This window comes from Magnolia sinica, chromosome 16 (genome assembly GCF_029962835.1).
Source record: "Magnolia sinica isolate HGM2019 chromosome 16, MsV1, whole genome shotgun sequence".
NCBI classification, from domain to species: Eukaryota; Viridiplantae; Streptophyta; class Magnoliopsida; order Magnoliales; family Magnoliaceae; genus Magnolia; species Magnolia sinica.
The window spans coordinates 73,483,426-73,500,041 of NC_080588.1; the positions used below are offsets into that span (position 1 = coordinate 73,483,426).

At 38.4% G+C, this 16,616-nt stretch overlaps 1 protein-coding gene across 3 annotated transcripts; it reads right to left on the reverse strand.

Moving 5' to 3' along the window:
* Positions 1-7,873: 7,873 nt before the first annotated feature.
* LOC131229250 (cholesterol 22-monohydroxylase CYP90B51) lies at positions 7,874-14,234 on the reverse strand. 3 transcript variants are annotated; one of them, XM_058225154.1, is made up of 8 exons: positions 13,904-14,234; positions 13,481-13,805; positions 13,227-13,379; positions 12,320-12,571; positions 12,080-12,172; positions 11,909-11,987; positions 11,692-11,798; positions 7,874-8,212 (listed from the first exon to the last, which is right to left on the reverse strand). In XM_058225154.1, the coding sequence occupies exons 1-8, from the start codon at positions 14,104-14,106 to the stop codon at positions 8,030-8,032; spliced, it is 1,395 nt and encodes a 464-aa protein (XP_058081137.1). In that variant the 5' UTR covers positions 14,107-14,234; the 3' UTR covers positions 7,874-8,029. The 3 variants fall into 3 exon arrangements, with proteins under 3 accessions (XP_058081137.1, XP_058081136.1, XP_058081138.1); XM_058225153.1 differs by lacking the exon at positions 7,874-8,212 and adding an exon at positions 8,406-8,905; XM_058225155.1 differs by lacking the exon at positions 7,874-8,212 and adding an exon at positions 10,752-11,147.
* Between the last annotated feature and the right edge of the window lie 2,382 nt (positions 14,235-16,616).

A 16,616-nucleotide genomic window follows, 5' to 3' on the forward strand; every position in this document is an offset into this window, starting at 1 on the left:
GTATGTCACCACCAACTTGGGTCACGATCATCAAGGGTTGGATAGGCACATTCGACGTGCACATTGGCCGACCATAACTTCATCATGATAATACATACATTTTAAAGAAAAAAGAAAAAGACCCAAGTGGGTCCATACACCGATATGCACGAGTCATGTACATATATGGACATCAAAGGCATGCTGTTGATATCACGGCTAGAGGTGCATTTCATCACCAACTTGGGTTGGTCATGATCATCAAGGGTTGAACAGGCATATTTGCCGACCATAACTTCATTATGATTATACATACATTGATTAAAGACCCAAGTGGGCCATGCATCTAAATGTATGAGTTATGTACATACATGGATCACATCAAATGCATGTTGTTGATATCATGGCTATAGGTGCATGTCACCACCAACTTAGCTCATGATCATCAAGGGTCGAACAGGCACATTTGACGTGCACATTCGCTGACCATAACGTCATCATGATAATAGATACATTTTTAAAGAAAGGAAGGAAAAAAGGACCCAAGTGGCCCAAGCATCGATGTGCACGAGTCATGTACATACATGAACATCAAAGGCATGTTATTGATATCATGGCCATAAGTGCATGTCATCACCAACTTGGGTTATGCCCAAGAAGGATTGCAGAAGCACAATCGACGTGCTCATTCACCGATCATAACTCTAGTATCATTATACATACATCATTTGAAAAAAGTTTAAAAAAGAAAAAAGAAAAAAGAGAAAAGAAAAGGACCCGAGTGGGTCCATGCATCGAAAATGGATGTGTCATGGCCATGAAGTATTACACAAGCACATTGTATCGTGTGCATTCATTGATCATAACTCAAGTATGATTATACATACATCGTTAAAAAAAAAAAAAAAAACCCCCAAGTGGGCCATGCATCAAAATGCATGTGTCATGAACATACATGGACATTAAAGGAACAGCATCGATATCATGGCCATAGGTGTGTGTGTCGTGGCCAACTTGAGTCATTTCCATGAAATATTACACAAGCACATTTGACGTAGACAGTTATCAATCATAACTCAAGTATGATCATACATACATCGGTCATTAAAAAAAAAAAAGAAAAAAAAAGAAAAGAAAAAAAAAGAGATCCAAGTGGGCCCATGCATCAAAACGCATATGCCATACACATACATGCACATTAAAGGAACGTCGGTGATATCATGGCCATGAAGGTGTGCATGTGAATACCAACTTAGGTCATGACCATCAATCGCTACACAAGAGCCAAATCATTGAATAGGGTGGAATGGGCCCAAACGTGACCACGCTCCAGTCACATGTCTAATAAAGGAGGAGAGATACATTGAAAATGAAGGAAGACCTAACAAGGAAGTCAGCTATCTTTTAGTGGTAGGCGAGAGAGATGTGATCTCATTCATATCATGGATTCAACCCTTACCAGACATCAGTCAATGCCCCACGAATGGATCTGATTTTCTTTTAAGACTCTCTACATTAAATTCCAGTTTTGTTTTTGGAACTCTCCAACAAAAGATAGGAAATGGGCTCTTGGGCCTGGCCGACATATTTTTTTTAAAAAAAAATCTACTTATCTACTATTTTTTGGGGAGATATTTGATACTCTGATAGAGTAGGACGCTTGATACACTGTCGCTATGTCACAGTTCCAAAATTAGATTGGTTGAACAATCATAACCTCTGATCCGTGGAGAGTTGTTTGTTGAAATAGGACCATTGGATTATTTTCATTTTTAGCTGTCCAATAAATGTCCGACGGTCAGATGATGAAATAAGCGTAAGATTTGGTTATTATTGCATCTAAACAGGGACTAATATTTTGGACAGTTTAATTCCAAGAGGTTTGATAAGCGTATACACGTGTGCAATAGAGCTTGGGTACACATGTGCCAGCTTGTCATATGCCTGCGAGATCTAATCCATCCATCAGGTTGGTCTGACCATATAAATGTTTTCCTAAAAATAAATTATGGAACAACCAGCATGTGGGCTCCAATATTGGAAATAGGTGGATGGATTAGAAAGCTTCGGCAAACTTTTTCAGAGCCGTACATTTATTTTGAAAACTGTGGCCCACCTGAATAGTGGATCAACCTGATTCTTGGGCAAGAGTGTCAATGTAGTGCTGGTGTTCTGTTGGATGGATTGGATCTTAGACCTATCGCACATGTGTGGCGTGTAAACGAGCTTTATTGTACGTGCGTGTGGTATTGGCACAGTGAATGGTAAGAATGAAAGTGATCCAACCGTCCACTTTTGCAGGCCCTCTTCGAGTGGATGCAATCATCCAGTCAAGTAATACTGGGGCTATTTACAATTCACAGTGGATCCCTTCTATCCAATGGTTCACTTTGATCACACGTGCGCGCACAAACATATAGTTATAGTGTTTCTAATTGCATCAAAACACTTAGGCAATCCAATTCATTGATCCGTGCCGTTGGTTAGGTCTATTGCACGATTCATGAGAAACTATGCAAATATCACACACAATTTCAAAAATATCACCATTTGATCAATGATTTTCAATATGGACGATCAGGATCATTACACAAAGTAGGTTGGATCAACGATTTGATCCTTTCTATATGTTAGGGACCACCTTGCTTATGATTTCAAATAATCATTTTTGGTAGGCATTCATAACCATACCATCCATGGCTTGGAAAAATGACGACCACATGAGAAAAAGACTAAATCATGGATGGATTGTACTGTCGGATTAGTTCAATTTTTGTTGGTATCTCATACAAATGTTTTGGATTTAATGGACATTTCAAATCGATGATTGAATCACTGATTCAACTCGAAGCACAGTACCCTGTAGTCCTACGACCGTCCTCCGAAACAGTTCATTTCGAGTGATGCTTCAGTTCTCCTAGTTGCATCTATTCACTTAAAAGAGTCCGGTAATCTAAACCGTCTATTCACTGTAGAACACAATTTTAGACGATTATGCAAAACTTGCATGATCCAGTTTATTTACACTCGGCTGATTAGGACAAGATTAAATGGTTCAGAGTGCGCCGCATAATAGTCATGTTACATGTGGTACTATAGATGAACTTCAAAAGGAGTGGTTAGATATGTAAATATATGTGAAAGTATTAAATGATATAATTTTCTCGGTTGTTGTTCGACTTCAAATTTGATCATGTGATTAGTGTAGACATGGTAGAATTGAATTTGTGGCTCAATTCAAACCGAACAATTATGACCTTAAGCATCGAGATAGACAAATACGTGGTATATATATGATCGAGATTGAATGAGATCGGCTGCTTATTCAGCCACTCGTTCAGTATGTTAATCAAATTAGGCAATGTTCAAAAGGTAGGGTTTGTCCTTTGATAATAAGTTACACCTTTGCCTTCCGTAAGAAAAGACTTTTTAGTACAGATAAAATATCGATAGAGGAATTCTCATAGTTGGCCGTGTAAAACAACTGCAAAATACTTTCCCGAATGGAGAGTTGAATTCAACATATGAGCACAGACTCAAATTATAAATAAGATTACTAGATACTTAATTAACACTACAGATTATACAATGGAATGTAAATAACATGTAAAAAGTAAAGGATTATACTAAAAAATGTAGTTGATTTGCAGAAATGTATAACATTAAGGAATGTAAATGATAGGTAATTACAATAATAATTGAAAGATAGATTTGGTTTGGTATAGTTAGCTTGAGACTATTTGTTTTGTTGAAATCCTTTGCTATTTATAGCCTCAATTCGAGTATCTAGATGCTTTCCACGTTTTGACAGTTGCTATAACTGAAAATCTTTAACTTGCAACATCTTTCACTTGTCATAACACGTATCCTTTTCCAATTGAGTTTATCAAGAATGGTTAGGAATATTGTACAATACTATAAAAAATAAATTCCTATAAAGTGTCTCATTAAACCAAGTCTCTATTTAAGCATCAAATGCTAAAATTATGTAAGAGTCTAGAGAAGTTAAAACTAAAGTAAGGTTTTGAACCCGTGTTGTAAGACTAAAATGGCAAGAGGCGTATGAGATCTCTTGTACATATGGTTGTAAATAATAGGCTATGTTTATGTGGAGAATGAAGTAAATTTACATGACTTGTCACCTGTCCTAAAAACCGCTCCAAGCCTATAAGAAAAGCATTTAAAAGAAGAACCCAGGGATTATAGACACCCCACCCTGGGTCGACAAGTTGATCGGATCAAATCAAACCCATCAACCCGACCTCATCAATTCACCCAACCTAAACCCTACCCTAATCCTAAACCCTAAACCTAACCTTAGAACCGTTAACCTTAAAACTTAAAAACTCAGCCAACTCACTAAGTTGACTCAGTTGAGTCAACCCACGTGGTCAACCTATCTAGTTAATCCAACCAGTCAACCCACCTAGTCAAAATCAGCCTAAAACCAACCTAAAAACTAAGTCCATATGACCAAAGCCCATTCAAAACTCGGAGCATCAGCAAATAGGCACCAATAGAGGTAGAGCCTCACACACTTAGGGAGGCTCCCTTGCCAAAACAAGGGAGCCTGTGTGGCCTAGGCACCACCCAGTGTGTCGCTGCCACGTGGCACTCTTCCTATTGTGAGAGGGGCACGATACATGTGCTTTTTCTACCATTGCAACCCTTAACCGCGTGTCAATGCAAAACAACTTCGGTGCCCCTTCCCCTTAGCCCAACTTATGACCTATGTCATCCAAATCAACCCTTAAGATCTTACCACGTGGAAATCTCAAATCCAAACCATCTAAACCTTTTCTAACTCTACACTTGCTAGGAATTACAAGAAAACTAAGTTTAGGGCTATAAATAGCCCCCTTTCCCTTCCCATTTCAATCATCACTCACTACCCAAGAAATCCATCCGTTGAAGGAAATCCTAAGCCCTAAACCCTAAGCTATTCCATCCCCTCACCAAGGAGAGGAAAGAGCGACATGAGAGAGTTCAACTTGGTTTAACCCAAAACCTTAGCCGCCTGAGCAATAAAGCTTCAATTCAACCCTTACGACAAAAGTGTCCACCCGACCATATGATCCAAGAAAACCAAGAAGGAGAGGGAAACTGAGAGAGGGAAAGGAAATAAAGCAGGGTTTTTTTAAGTCTATCCAACCAAGAAGTGTCCACCTTTTAACAACAGGGGCATTTCCTGATAGTTGCCTGTGATTCCCATTATTACCGGCAATTAGATATTGCCACCGGTAAATGCATATTTTCTTGTAGTGACTTGAACCATGGATCTGTCTCTTTTTTGGCCTCATGCCCTACAATAATCTGTCAAAATAGATGGACAAATAAAACACATACATCACAATGGCCCCCACAAAGCCCCTCCCTGGACCGAGCCCATCCATGCAGGCGTAGGACGCAATCCTTGTATCCTATCTTAACACAGTTATTAGTTTTCACAAAATGAAGGATATTTCCGTACGAAGGGACAAAGTTCTAAGAAAACAGTGGTAGTGAGATTTGAGAAGAGTCCTGAGTCTCCAAACTCTAATGTTTTTTTGTTCCCATATTTTCATTATGAAGTTGATGCCCATGAGCTTTCTTGGATTTAGGCCCACCCCCATCTGGTCTTTCGGGTGGGCCCCACTTGAAAACAATGTCTTTGCTAGATGTAACAAGGGCCTAATTAAGGATACCAAGTTTTACCTGATAACCGGATCAGGAAGGGTCATGCATGGCCTCATACATGCCATGTGGTAGATTGAGACCTTATATCTAATTGGGTATAGTTCAATTGAAAATACGTCAAATGGACGACCCTTACCATTAGTTTTCACCTTATAATGTGGTCCTTTGGCTATTTTCTCTCAATACCATCCTTTCAAAAAACAGTTTATATGGAAAGGCTGATTCTTAGATGGGAATGACCCTTAAAGCAAAACTGACGTCGAATGCCATCATAATGACATGAAGTCCATCATTCGTGTAAATAGGGGAAGAGGGGGTACTGAGTAAGTATGTTATAGCATGCTAACTAAACTCTATGGCACCCACCATGATGCATGTGTCTTATCCACCTCATAAGAAACTATGTTAATTTAACTTTTATCATTAAAAACTTCTTAGGGGCCATAAAAGTCTTGGATTAAGCTGATATTTTCACTCCTTTGTTCAGGTCTACATGAACTTATAAACGGATTAGATGACAAATAAATATCACAGTAGCCCTAGGAAGTTTTCAGTGGTGGATGTCATTATCCTCACCATAGCATGTGGTGTGTCCACTTGAGCTTTAGATATTCTTCGATTTGAGCTCATGCCCTAAAATGAGCTGAAAAAAAATGGATAGATGGTATGGATAAGACACATGTTAGGATTTATGGAGCCTGATCATCAAAGGTGCATTATTCATCCAACTAGCACTTTCGTGGGTCAAGCTCTGCACCAAGTTTGTTGATGGTTGTAGGGGACAATGCCCCATTACTTGGGTCTAGGGGCATGCCCTCAATCCAGAGGGCAATTTCATAATTTCACATGAAGTCTTACGTAAATTCTAATTCGTTTGGCGTAATATATATTCTGTCATGAGAGAGAGAGAGAGAGAGAGAGAGAGAGAGAGAACTGTTATTGTATTGAGAGCCGCTTTTTTATTTTTTGCCTTTAGGTATAATTGATTGACATAGATTCGTGAACGTATCAAAAAGGAATCATGTAAATCTCTGTATTGTGGTTTGTTTTCTCTATTCTACTTTCTTTTGATTCTGATATTGTTGTGCGTGTGGTCGAGAAGAGCTCTTTCTCCCAACAATACATATATGATCTATAGTGGGCCCCAAAGAGTTTCCTTAGATCTACTTCTACGAATAGGATGGTCATTGTGGTGTGATTTTCAAGGTTTGGAAGTTCCATTTAACAAGTGATCTTAACCATTAGTTTCTCATATCAAATGTTGGACATCAACCATTTTAAAGTTCCTCCGGGTCACTTGGATGTTATATGTTTATAAATTATAAGTGACTTTCACCTGAAAGAGACTTTTAACTATACTCACTTCCAAGCTCACCTCAAGCCTCATGAAGCTTCTTTGCAGTTTTGCTTGTAAGTGACATACATGTGAATTTCCTCTCCAAACACCAATTGTAAATCACTCCCACTTATTAAACTTACAGGCATCCAAATGACCTCTTAAGGGGTGTGTATGCATGTTGTTTAAGGTTATGATCCTATGATGTAGTCCTGTTCATCGAAAACAATTGATTGTGGAGAATACAAAAGCAAATGTGTCAACCAGACATAAGAATGGAAAATAACAGGATTTGAGATCCGGCAAGTAACTTAGCAATGGATTGATCAAAACCCCAATTACATGATTACAATATGTACGATCCACTGACACAAATAAACAAGGTCAATCAAGTAACTCATTGAGGTCCAAATCGTATCACATCATAGGCTTGTTATCGAACAAACAAGCCTACCATGGTCACGGCTTGTTCAATATCAATCAATAACAAAGAACAATTTGGGTCTGATGTTGACTGCATCATCTGTCCATATTTAAATTCTTGCCACTTTTGAATCCTATTTTGTCTTAATTTTGTAGCTAGTGACCCACAACAATAATGCTTACCCTTTTACCTATAGTAATCCTTGCATACATGCTTTTTCAAATTACTACAAACACCGGACGTTTGCCTGGCTAAAAATGTCCAATCCTGCATGGTAATTTAGATAGAGAGAGAGAGAGAGAGAGAGAGAGAGAGAGAGAGAGAGAGAGAGAGAGAGATCATAGCTATTTAATGTCCATTTATTGTCCAAGGAGGTATGTAGACCACATTCCATCTCCTAATGACTTCCCCATCATGTATCAAATACAAAACATAGGCATTATCAAATTAAAAATTGCTAAGGGAAAGAAATCATATAATTGAATTAAAGGAAAACAATCACATAAGTACACATACGATACAATAGGCATAAACAGCCCTCAAATTGTACTTTACAAGCATCTTAGTCTCAAATCTCTAAGTCTGATTCATCTATATGATACAAAACCATTACACTACACTATATCATGCAAGCCCGGCAAATAGATTGTCGTTTGTGAAGGAAGGAACGAGTACTTCACAGATGGAACCATTACACCCACAAACAATGATAAGACAAAACCATAAACATGCCCACTTTCATCTCTTTGTTTCTTCCTACTTTTTTCGACAAGCTCGAAGCTCCAATGCATCTTTTTCTGTGGTGCATGTAAGGGCAAAATGCATTAATGCCAAACTCAGGACATGTTGATTCTAAAACCCCTCTAAAATCGAATCGAGATTTTAATATATAGGTCGATAATGGAGCGGAGAAAGCTGTGCAAACCATAGACCACAAAATAATGAAAGAAAGAGATCAGAGAAGGCTGTGGTCCTGCTTTTATATATATATATTTCCTTTTCCCATTCTTGCAGCCAAATAACTTTTTCAGATTCATTGGAAGACGTGAACTGAAGACTTAAAACCATAACCTTGTCAGTGCCACTTATCCACATATAAGTGGTTATAAGTTGTTTAGCAAACTTTAGATATTTTCCTATTATCCTCTTTTTCTTTTCTTTCTTTCTCTCTTTTACGGGTCCCATTTGAAACGAGAGGTTCCAATTGAGAGGAGGAAATTGGATTTTTGGACTTAGCTCTTTTTCTAATTTTTTGAGAATTTTATCCCTTGTTTGAGGGTGTGGACTTTGATAGGTAGACCTTTAGGGAAATCGACGAATGGGAAGGCGAGGGCTTGGTCGGGTTCTGCAAGTTCCCAATGGTAATTTAATACGAGGTGGTGAATGAAAACGGCCATCTCTAACTTTGCAAGCTCTGACCCGGCACATAAGCGTGGCCCGCCTCCGAATGGCATGAAGTTGCTTGTAGACACTGCACTAGATGAACCCTTCTGCATGATAGAACATAAAAACAATCCATGCTTATGTAAGGATATAACTAACACCTAATAAACTGACTAAGGGCATGTTTGGTTGCACCAAATGTTCTGAAATTCTATGATATTTCATTATCAGTCAGTCTAATTTGGTGTAGAATATCATGAATTTAATGATATTTCATTATCAATCAGTCTAATATGGTGTAGAATATCATGAATTTAATGATATTTGATACAACCAAACCACCCAACTTATGAATGGCCCGTAGCTCTCGCACGTGTGCCATGTTGTCAGTTGCTGCACGAAAGTCCGCAATTATTTTGAAAGGGAGACATTGGAGTCAACGGCGAGGTTGTATTCTGAAATAAAAACGAGAATTGTTACAGTGCTCTCAGAGCACTGTAAGTTATAGTGCTACTAGTTGTATCTGTTCAATTGGACAGCACAATCGATCAATCTGAACTTTCCATTAAGTCCTGAACAAAATTTCAGGACTACCATGCAAAAAATCACACTGATTGGATGATCCAATCAATATTTGATTTGGCCTTATTTTCTACAACCATCCAATTTTCGAACCCATGGATGGGATGGGTATGATTGCCTAATGAAAGTTTTTCTTTAGAATTATAAGCAATCAATGATGGTCCCTGACAAATAGACGGATCAAATTGTTGAGTGGACCTATTTTTGTGTATATGATCTCAGCCGTTCATATTTGTTAATCAGCTTGATGTTTGCATAGAAGCCTCTGGAACATGCATTGGAGCTAATGAATGGTCCAGATCAATTGGAAATTTTCACTGTTTAGGAAAGAGAGTGAGTTGACCCAAAACTCGGTTTAAAACCGAATCGACTTGAGTGGGATGGCTGCAGAGCTGAGTGATAGATTCCAGTCAGTGAGCTTTGTGTCCTTTGCACAGATACGATAAGGAAGTCCACTAGACCACCCCAATTTGTAGCCCATGTGGCTGAACTCATCTGTCGCACTTATGGGCCACATTCCAAAATATCCAGATGGGACTTATCCTAGCCATGGCCTGGAAACAGACAACAAAACAAAGATGGCCTTTTTTGTTTTAACCATCCATCTGGACCCCACCAATTTATGAAAATTTCGCCTCGTATCCAATCCAAACCTATCACCATCGGACGGACCACCAATTGGGGTAGTTAGGCGGGCTGACAACATTTTCTTTAATAAGCAAATTGAAATGGAGGTTTGCTAATTTCACACGCGTGTGGAGCAGTGTACATCTACACGTGTAATTATTAAACAAGTATGCGAGATCTGAGCTTTTGATGAGGTTACAAACAATGCTTTGTTTAATGTCTTAAATTTCAGAAAATTTCACTCTTCAGGTGGGCCACAACATATCACCTAAATTTTAGCCATTCATTTATTTTGATATGCTGTGGCTGGCCTGAGTTGCCAAATGGCTAGAATTTTAGTCCGCATGATCTTAATAGCATATGGCAACAGATGGAAAGCACAGATCCTGCACTCGTTAGATTATGACACGTGCACCTACGCTTGGCTCGCACAGGCGTGTGTAATTAATTAGAAGACCTGCGGGCTACCTGTATTATTTCCATGAGGATTACCTGGAGTCGGGATGAAATTTCCAGGCAACAAGAGCGTTTTCTTTTGTTTGCTTTGTGAAAAAAAATAAGGAGGAATTATTTGATACTCCAGCTTAGTATGACTTTTGATACACAGTCACTTAGAAATGATACACGTGGCATATATAAACTCAAATTATTTAGATTAAATTGTGGAATCCACTGTATGTAGGTAATATTATGGTTAGTGGACACTTGTTTTTTCAAATAAGACCATTGAATTTTATTTTAAAAAACTATTCAATAAATGTCCAGCTATCTAATATTTCTATAATCCAAGAGAACTGATTTTTGATCTATAATACATCTAAACTGATGTACCTAATTTGGACAGCTTAGTTTAAATTATTTATATGCCACGTAACCAATTCTGAATAATATCTAATTGCCCGAGCATCACCTATCACACTCAGCCAGAGTATCAAAGAAATTCTAAAAAAGAAAAATGAAAACAAAAACAAAAGGTGGAAAAGCATGCATGCACGTGCATGTGAACCCACATGGCCCCCAATCATCTACAACTGCCGCCCATCACCTTCAACCTCTCATGTCTCAATCATGGTCCAATATATAACGGTACGGGGTCCAAACACGAAACGGAGTTCAGATAACAGCCGTACTTTCAAATACCTATAGATAAATATATAAAAAAGAAATGAAGCATGTGGTACACTTCCGGAGCACGGATATCCGTACAAATGCACATCACCACTGTACACGTATCTTACATGCAGAACATTCCATAGTCTGAAAATCATGGGCCCCATTATGGATGCTATATAATCCAAAATATCTACACTGATGTCCGGTTAGTGGCCTTCAAATCTACTATATAAATGAAAAGAGCCATTAATCCAAATTATTTAATTAATCGAAAGTTAGGATCGTCCAATCCATCTGAATTTGGGTCTACCACCAATCCAATCAACGGATGAAGATTTGCATGGTTTGGATTGAGGTAAATGAGTGCCACGTGTACAGTGTTCATGTGATGAGTATGGATTGTGAGTATCTTCCTCCGTGGCTGTACAAGCATTTTTCTATCTTATAATTTTGGAAGGCTTCATTCAAAACAAAATATATTCTTGTAAAAAATGAGAAATAAAAAAAGAAAAAGAAAAAGTTCTTTTTTAATATTTAAATTATTATTAATATTATTTTATCAGATTCTGACCTGCCATCTCCAAGGATTGAACTGTTGAGGATCGTCGTAGAGCAACGGATCCAAATGCACTGCTGTAAAGACCGGAAGAACTTTCCACCCACATGGAATGTCGTAGCCTTTGAAAGAAAAATGAAAAGTATACGACAAAAAGGTGGGTCAGATTCCGGCGAGAAACTCCGGCGACTACCTACAAGCAGAATAGTAACTAGAAGTCGTACTCTCCTACCTTTGTACCGGACGTCTCGAAGCGCCTTCCGGTGAACGAATCTGACCACGTTCCCTAGTCTGAGTGTCTCATTGATAACCTTTCATTAAAGAATATTAAAGAGAATTAACAAACTAATCTATTCCCTCTCTCTCTCAAGTCTTAGAATGTCGATTTTTTTAGTAAGCTTACACATTGGGTGAAATCCATTTGCTTGTAATCTTCCCAATTCATATCAGACTCTCCTTTTTCCTTCTTGATTCTAACAATTTCAAGGTGTTCTTCCTGAAAAATTATTACAAGATATCTCTCCTCACTTGAAATTCAAAGGACCCATGAAAATAAATCCACTTCAAAGCAGTTGTATGTATGGGTATTTAGAAAATCATATAAATTATATACATAAGGAGAAGGTTGAAATAGCTTAATTACCCTTAATTGCTCAACTGCCTTGGGACATCCTTCTAGAAAGTAGATAGATAAAGCTATGGCTACTGATGAAGTTTCATGGCCAGCGAAAAGCAAGCTCAGTATCAGATCGAGTATCTGTTCAGTTGAAAGATCGGATTGCTTCAAAACCCACCCAAGGAGATCATCCTCCTCTACATTCTTGTCTTCATCACTCATCTTGTGGAGTCTCTCTTCCATCTTTTGTTCTATAAATCTAAGGATGATCGACCTCGACTGCAATTAGAAGTAATAGAAATGAAGGATAAGGCCCTAAAATCATTGAGAATTTTCAGGTAATTGTAAAAACAGTTCTTGAATTTCCATTTATGGAAAAGGTGGTATTATTTTACGTACTTGAAAGCATTTTCAAGGTAATGTCATTTGATGGATTAATTGTTAAGACATAACGTCATTATGTGGAGTTTCCGCGAACTTTTTTTTTTTTTTTTTTAAAATAAAAATAAATTATGAGATACCACATGCTATTGGCACGATCGATCTTAGAGATCATGTCATGAATGGTTAATGGATATGTGGATCATCTCATGCATGACTAAGATCGACAGTTATTCGAAATTAGACCTTGAAGATCTCTGAATTCGAGAGGTGATCCCTCTTTATACATCGGCAAACAAGCTAGTTAGTCATATGGCTAATCAAAGTTTAGACCTTCAAGAGTTGGCTAGTTGATCTCTACTTAAGTGGAATTTTTTGTTTCAGAAACTCTTAATTGATCAATTAAAAAAGATAAAAGGGAAGTGATAAGACTTGGATGAGTAGAAAAGGATGGAAGCGAAACAATTGCTCGATTGAAGAAAGAAAAAAAAAAAGGAAGTTATCAGACCTTAGTAATTAACTGAGAAAAAATGTTAAAATCAGCAAATCGTACCTGTAAGGCCTTTCTATATGCAGTTCCTGGAAAATTCAAAGGAGCAGATACCACTCCTTTCATGAAGGTGATGTATTCTCTCTTCAGCTGCTCCGTCTCGACCTCTCCTGGATCCATGCTCATGATATGTTTCGCCATCAGATTGAATGTAAACTGCATAAATTTCTTGATAGGTTAGATTGTTTTCCTATCCAGAGTAAAAATTATTGTATGAAATCTCTCTCTCTCTCTCTCTCTCTCTCTCTCTCTCTCACCTTCTTTGCCTCCTCCTGAGCTGAAATTGTGGAATTCGGTATCCAAGATCCTAAAACCTGCAACGTATGCCACTCCACATCTCGCAACATATGTGTTCGGAGCCTTGTGTTGCTCATGAAGTTGAGAGATATCATTCTCATGTCTCTATGCATGTCCCCAACCAAAACCAACATGGACCATTTTCCCAGAATCCCACCAATACTTCTTGGGTAGCTGCACTCGAACAATCGCCCCTCGTTCTGCAATATAAACCGGTTCAGACCGGCATCTGCTGAAACAATCGTACGCTCACCAAACAAATTCGACCGGTAGATCTTTCCAAACCTGTCAAATTCATACGAGATTCGAAATCTTTAGAAGAAAAGAGAAGTTGGGTTTTTCTATTTATCTTCTGATCTATCTTCTTGGGTTTTTGAGATTACCTCGATATATGATGCTCCATGAATTCTCCGACGGAAGTTGCAGCATGAGGCTTCAGATAACCGATCGTTTCACCAAGTAAAGGCCAACCAACGTTCCCTGGTGGGAGTTTAAGAGACATTCTTTTCTTTTTTCTGGAATTCCATATGAAAATGAAAGCTAGAATTGCTGAAGAGAGCAAAAGAAGAAGCTCTATTGCAGACATGGAAGCAGTGGAAACTAGAGATTTCTCTCTCTATTTGTCCTTCCTTTCAAGCTTCTCTATTGAAGGGGATTGTCTAAAGAAAGTTACTGCCGTTTAGAGTCCTTTAAAAGAGAAAAATGCAAGAAATAGAGAGATATTTGCAGCGATCGATGGTGAGCAAGCTTTATAAGGGACGCGGATTTCCTGCTAAAGCCTTTACAAGTAAGTTCCTGCGCAAGAATGCTAGGTGGAGCCCACTGCAATATACGTGAGAAATCCATTCCGTCCATCCGTTTTTCAAGATCATTTTAGTATGTGTTTCCAAAAATTAGGAGGATAAAAAGCTAAACTGGGTCACACGAGAGGGGAAATTGGAGAAAGAAATTCCTACCGTTGAAACCTTTATGGGCTCCAACTTGATGTTTATATGCTATCCAAACCGTTTATAAGGTCATTACCAATGCTATTAAGTAAAAAAGAAAAAAATATAGCCTCATAGAAACTTTTATGGCCATAAGAATGCTCCAACGGTGTTCACTGAATGCTCAATTTTTACAATTGTGTGTCCAACTTGAGTGTTGGTTACAACTCAATTTTGGATATACGTCCTAAAATTAGCTCAAAAAACGAATGAACGGGTGGATTTCTTACAAACATCTCCTTGGGCCCCACCCAGCATCCTTGCGCAGGAACTTACTTTATAAGCTGCTTTTTACATGATATTTTGACTTAGAAAACCGATTCAGCCGTTGAAATCAATGTTGACCAGAGAAATTACAATCATATCTCTAGGTTTCTTGAAATTACTGTATAGTAGTTCATTGAAGAGAATGAGAAAAAGGGTTAGTATTTAGGGTCGGGATCTAAATTGCTTTGTCGTAACACGCGTGCACGTGACATACAATTCAGGTCGAAATAGAGGGGCCCACTTTGTTTGGACCTTCAAAGTCCATCTTAACCATCTCATTTTGTCGGTGAATTTGGACTGATGGCCCTTTTATTTATAACCATTAGCAAGATAGGCACTTGGGACACACGTACCACTCGTTTGAACTGTGTGGGGACCATTAACTGGTGTGAGCTATCTAATCCGTCAATTACACGCGCCACAGTCCATACCCGTCGTAGGCTTGAAAGGTTTCTGGAATTAGTTCATCTCCACCCTTTATCTTTATTAGTAGAATATAGCCTCGTCAGACCAACGGTGATAGATTTTCTTTGAGAGAATTACATGCCACCAGTATGATTTTTCAGCAGATGCATAAGAAAAACTACAGTCTTCAAGATGATCAGATCTCCATTGAATGGACATTTGCATATATATTGAACCTGGACCGTCCGCTATGCTATCTTGCAGTCTATCTGATGGACAGGAATTAGTATTTTAAGATTACTCAATCAGTGTGGATTTTAATTTTGTGCCATGTGAATCTCGCAGCCCACAGTTTAGACAGCAGGATTGACTTTTGGTGTAAAATAACAGTACGGTAGATGTGTGTGTGACCATAATTCCTATTACTCTGCCATCGCATCGTATAATTCCGCACGTCTTTTTGTCATTACCCATTCCCATTTTTTGGACAGTTCCAAACCTCGCACCCAGGTCAAGAACCTCCGTACGACCTGAGCCTGCTTTTATTGAAATCCATAACTCGGCAATTTCTCATTTTTACATTAGTTTCTATAGGAAAGCCAATTCCTCATTTTCATATTTTCATGCCCAAATATTGGAGTATTTTAAAAAAATAAAAATACAAAAGTGTTTCTTTTACATGGAAATGTTTATAAAACTGACATCCACACCGTTCTTTTGTTAGGTCTTCTGTAGTTTATAGGATGTGTCAAACATTAGTAATATCTGGAACTCATTGACGCCACACCATTTGAAATCATGTCTAAATATTTAAAATCACTCGGGGGGCTAATTTAGTTTTGAAATGGCCTAAAATTTAGTGTAACCCCTCATCCAAGTGGAGCACATAGAACGAATGGGTTGGATGCTAAACCACATCTCTCTAAACCCCATATGCAATCCAAAAGTTTTCAATGGGTGGGCATACACTCTCAACTATTGTCGGTGGTGTGGCCCATCTAAATCATGAATTGACTTGATTTTTAGGTTCATGGATGAAAGATTACATAATGGCATGGTGGTCTATCACACACCATGGTGGAGCTTATAGAGCTTGACCTACTGTGTAGGTATACAGAGAGAGAAATAATCACATGCGCACCTTCTTAGGTGAGAACTCATGCGCGCTTTTGTAGGTGTATCACGGGCATAAAATCCTAATTGTCCAATGTGGCATCCTAAGAAACCCGCAAGGCCCAACTGTTAACCTGATCCAAAACTCTGGTGGGCCATTCTAAAGAGAAATAATTTCCTTCTTTGATTTGCTGCTCCCTTTGCTATGACCAACCAGAGTTTTGGATCAGCCTAAAAGTTAGGCCATGAAACTTTAATAGGAATGCTGCATCAGATGGACCGTTTGGATTTTATACCCATGACACATGTGCAAAGATGTGCATGA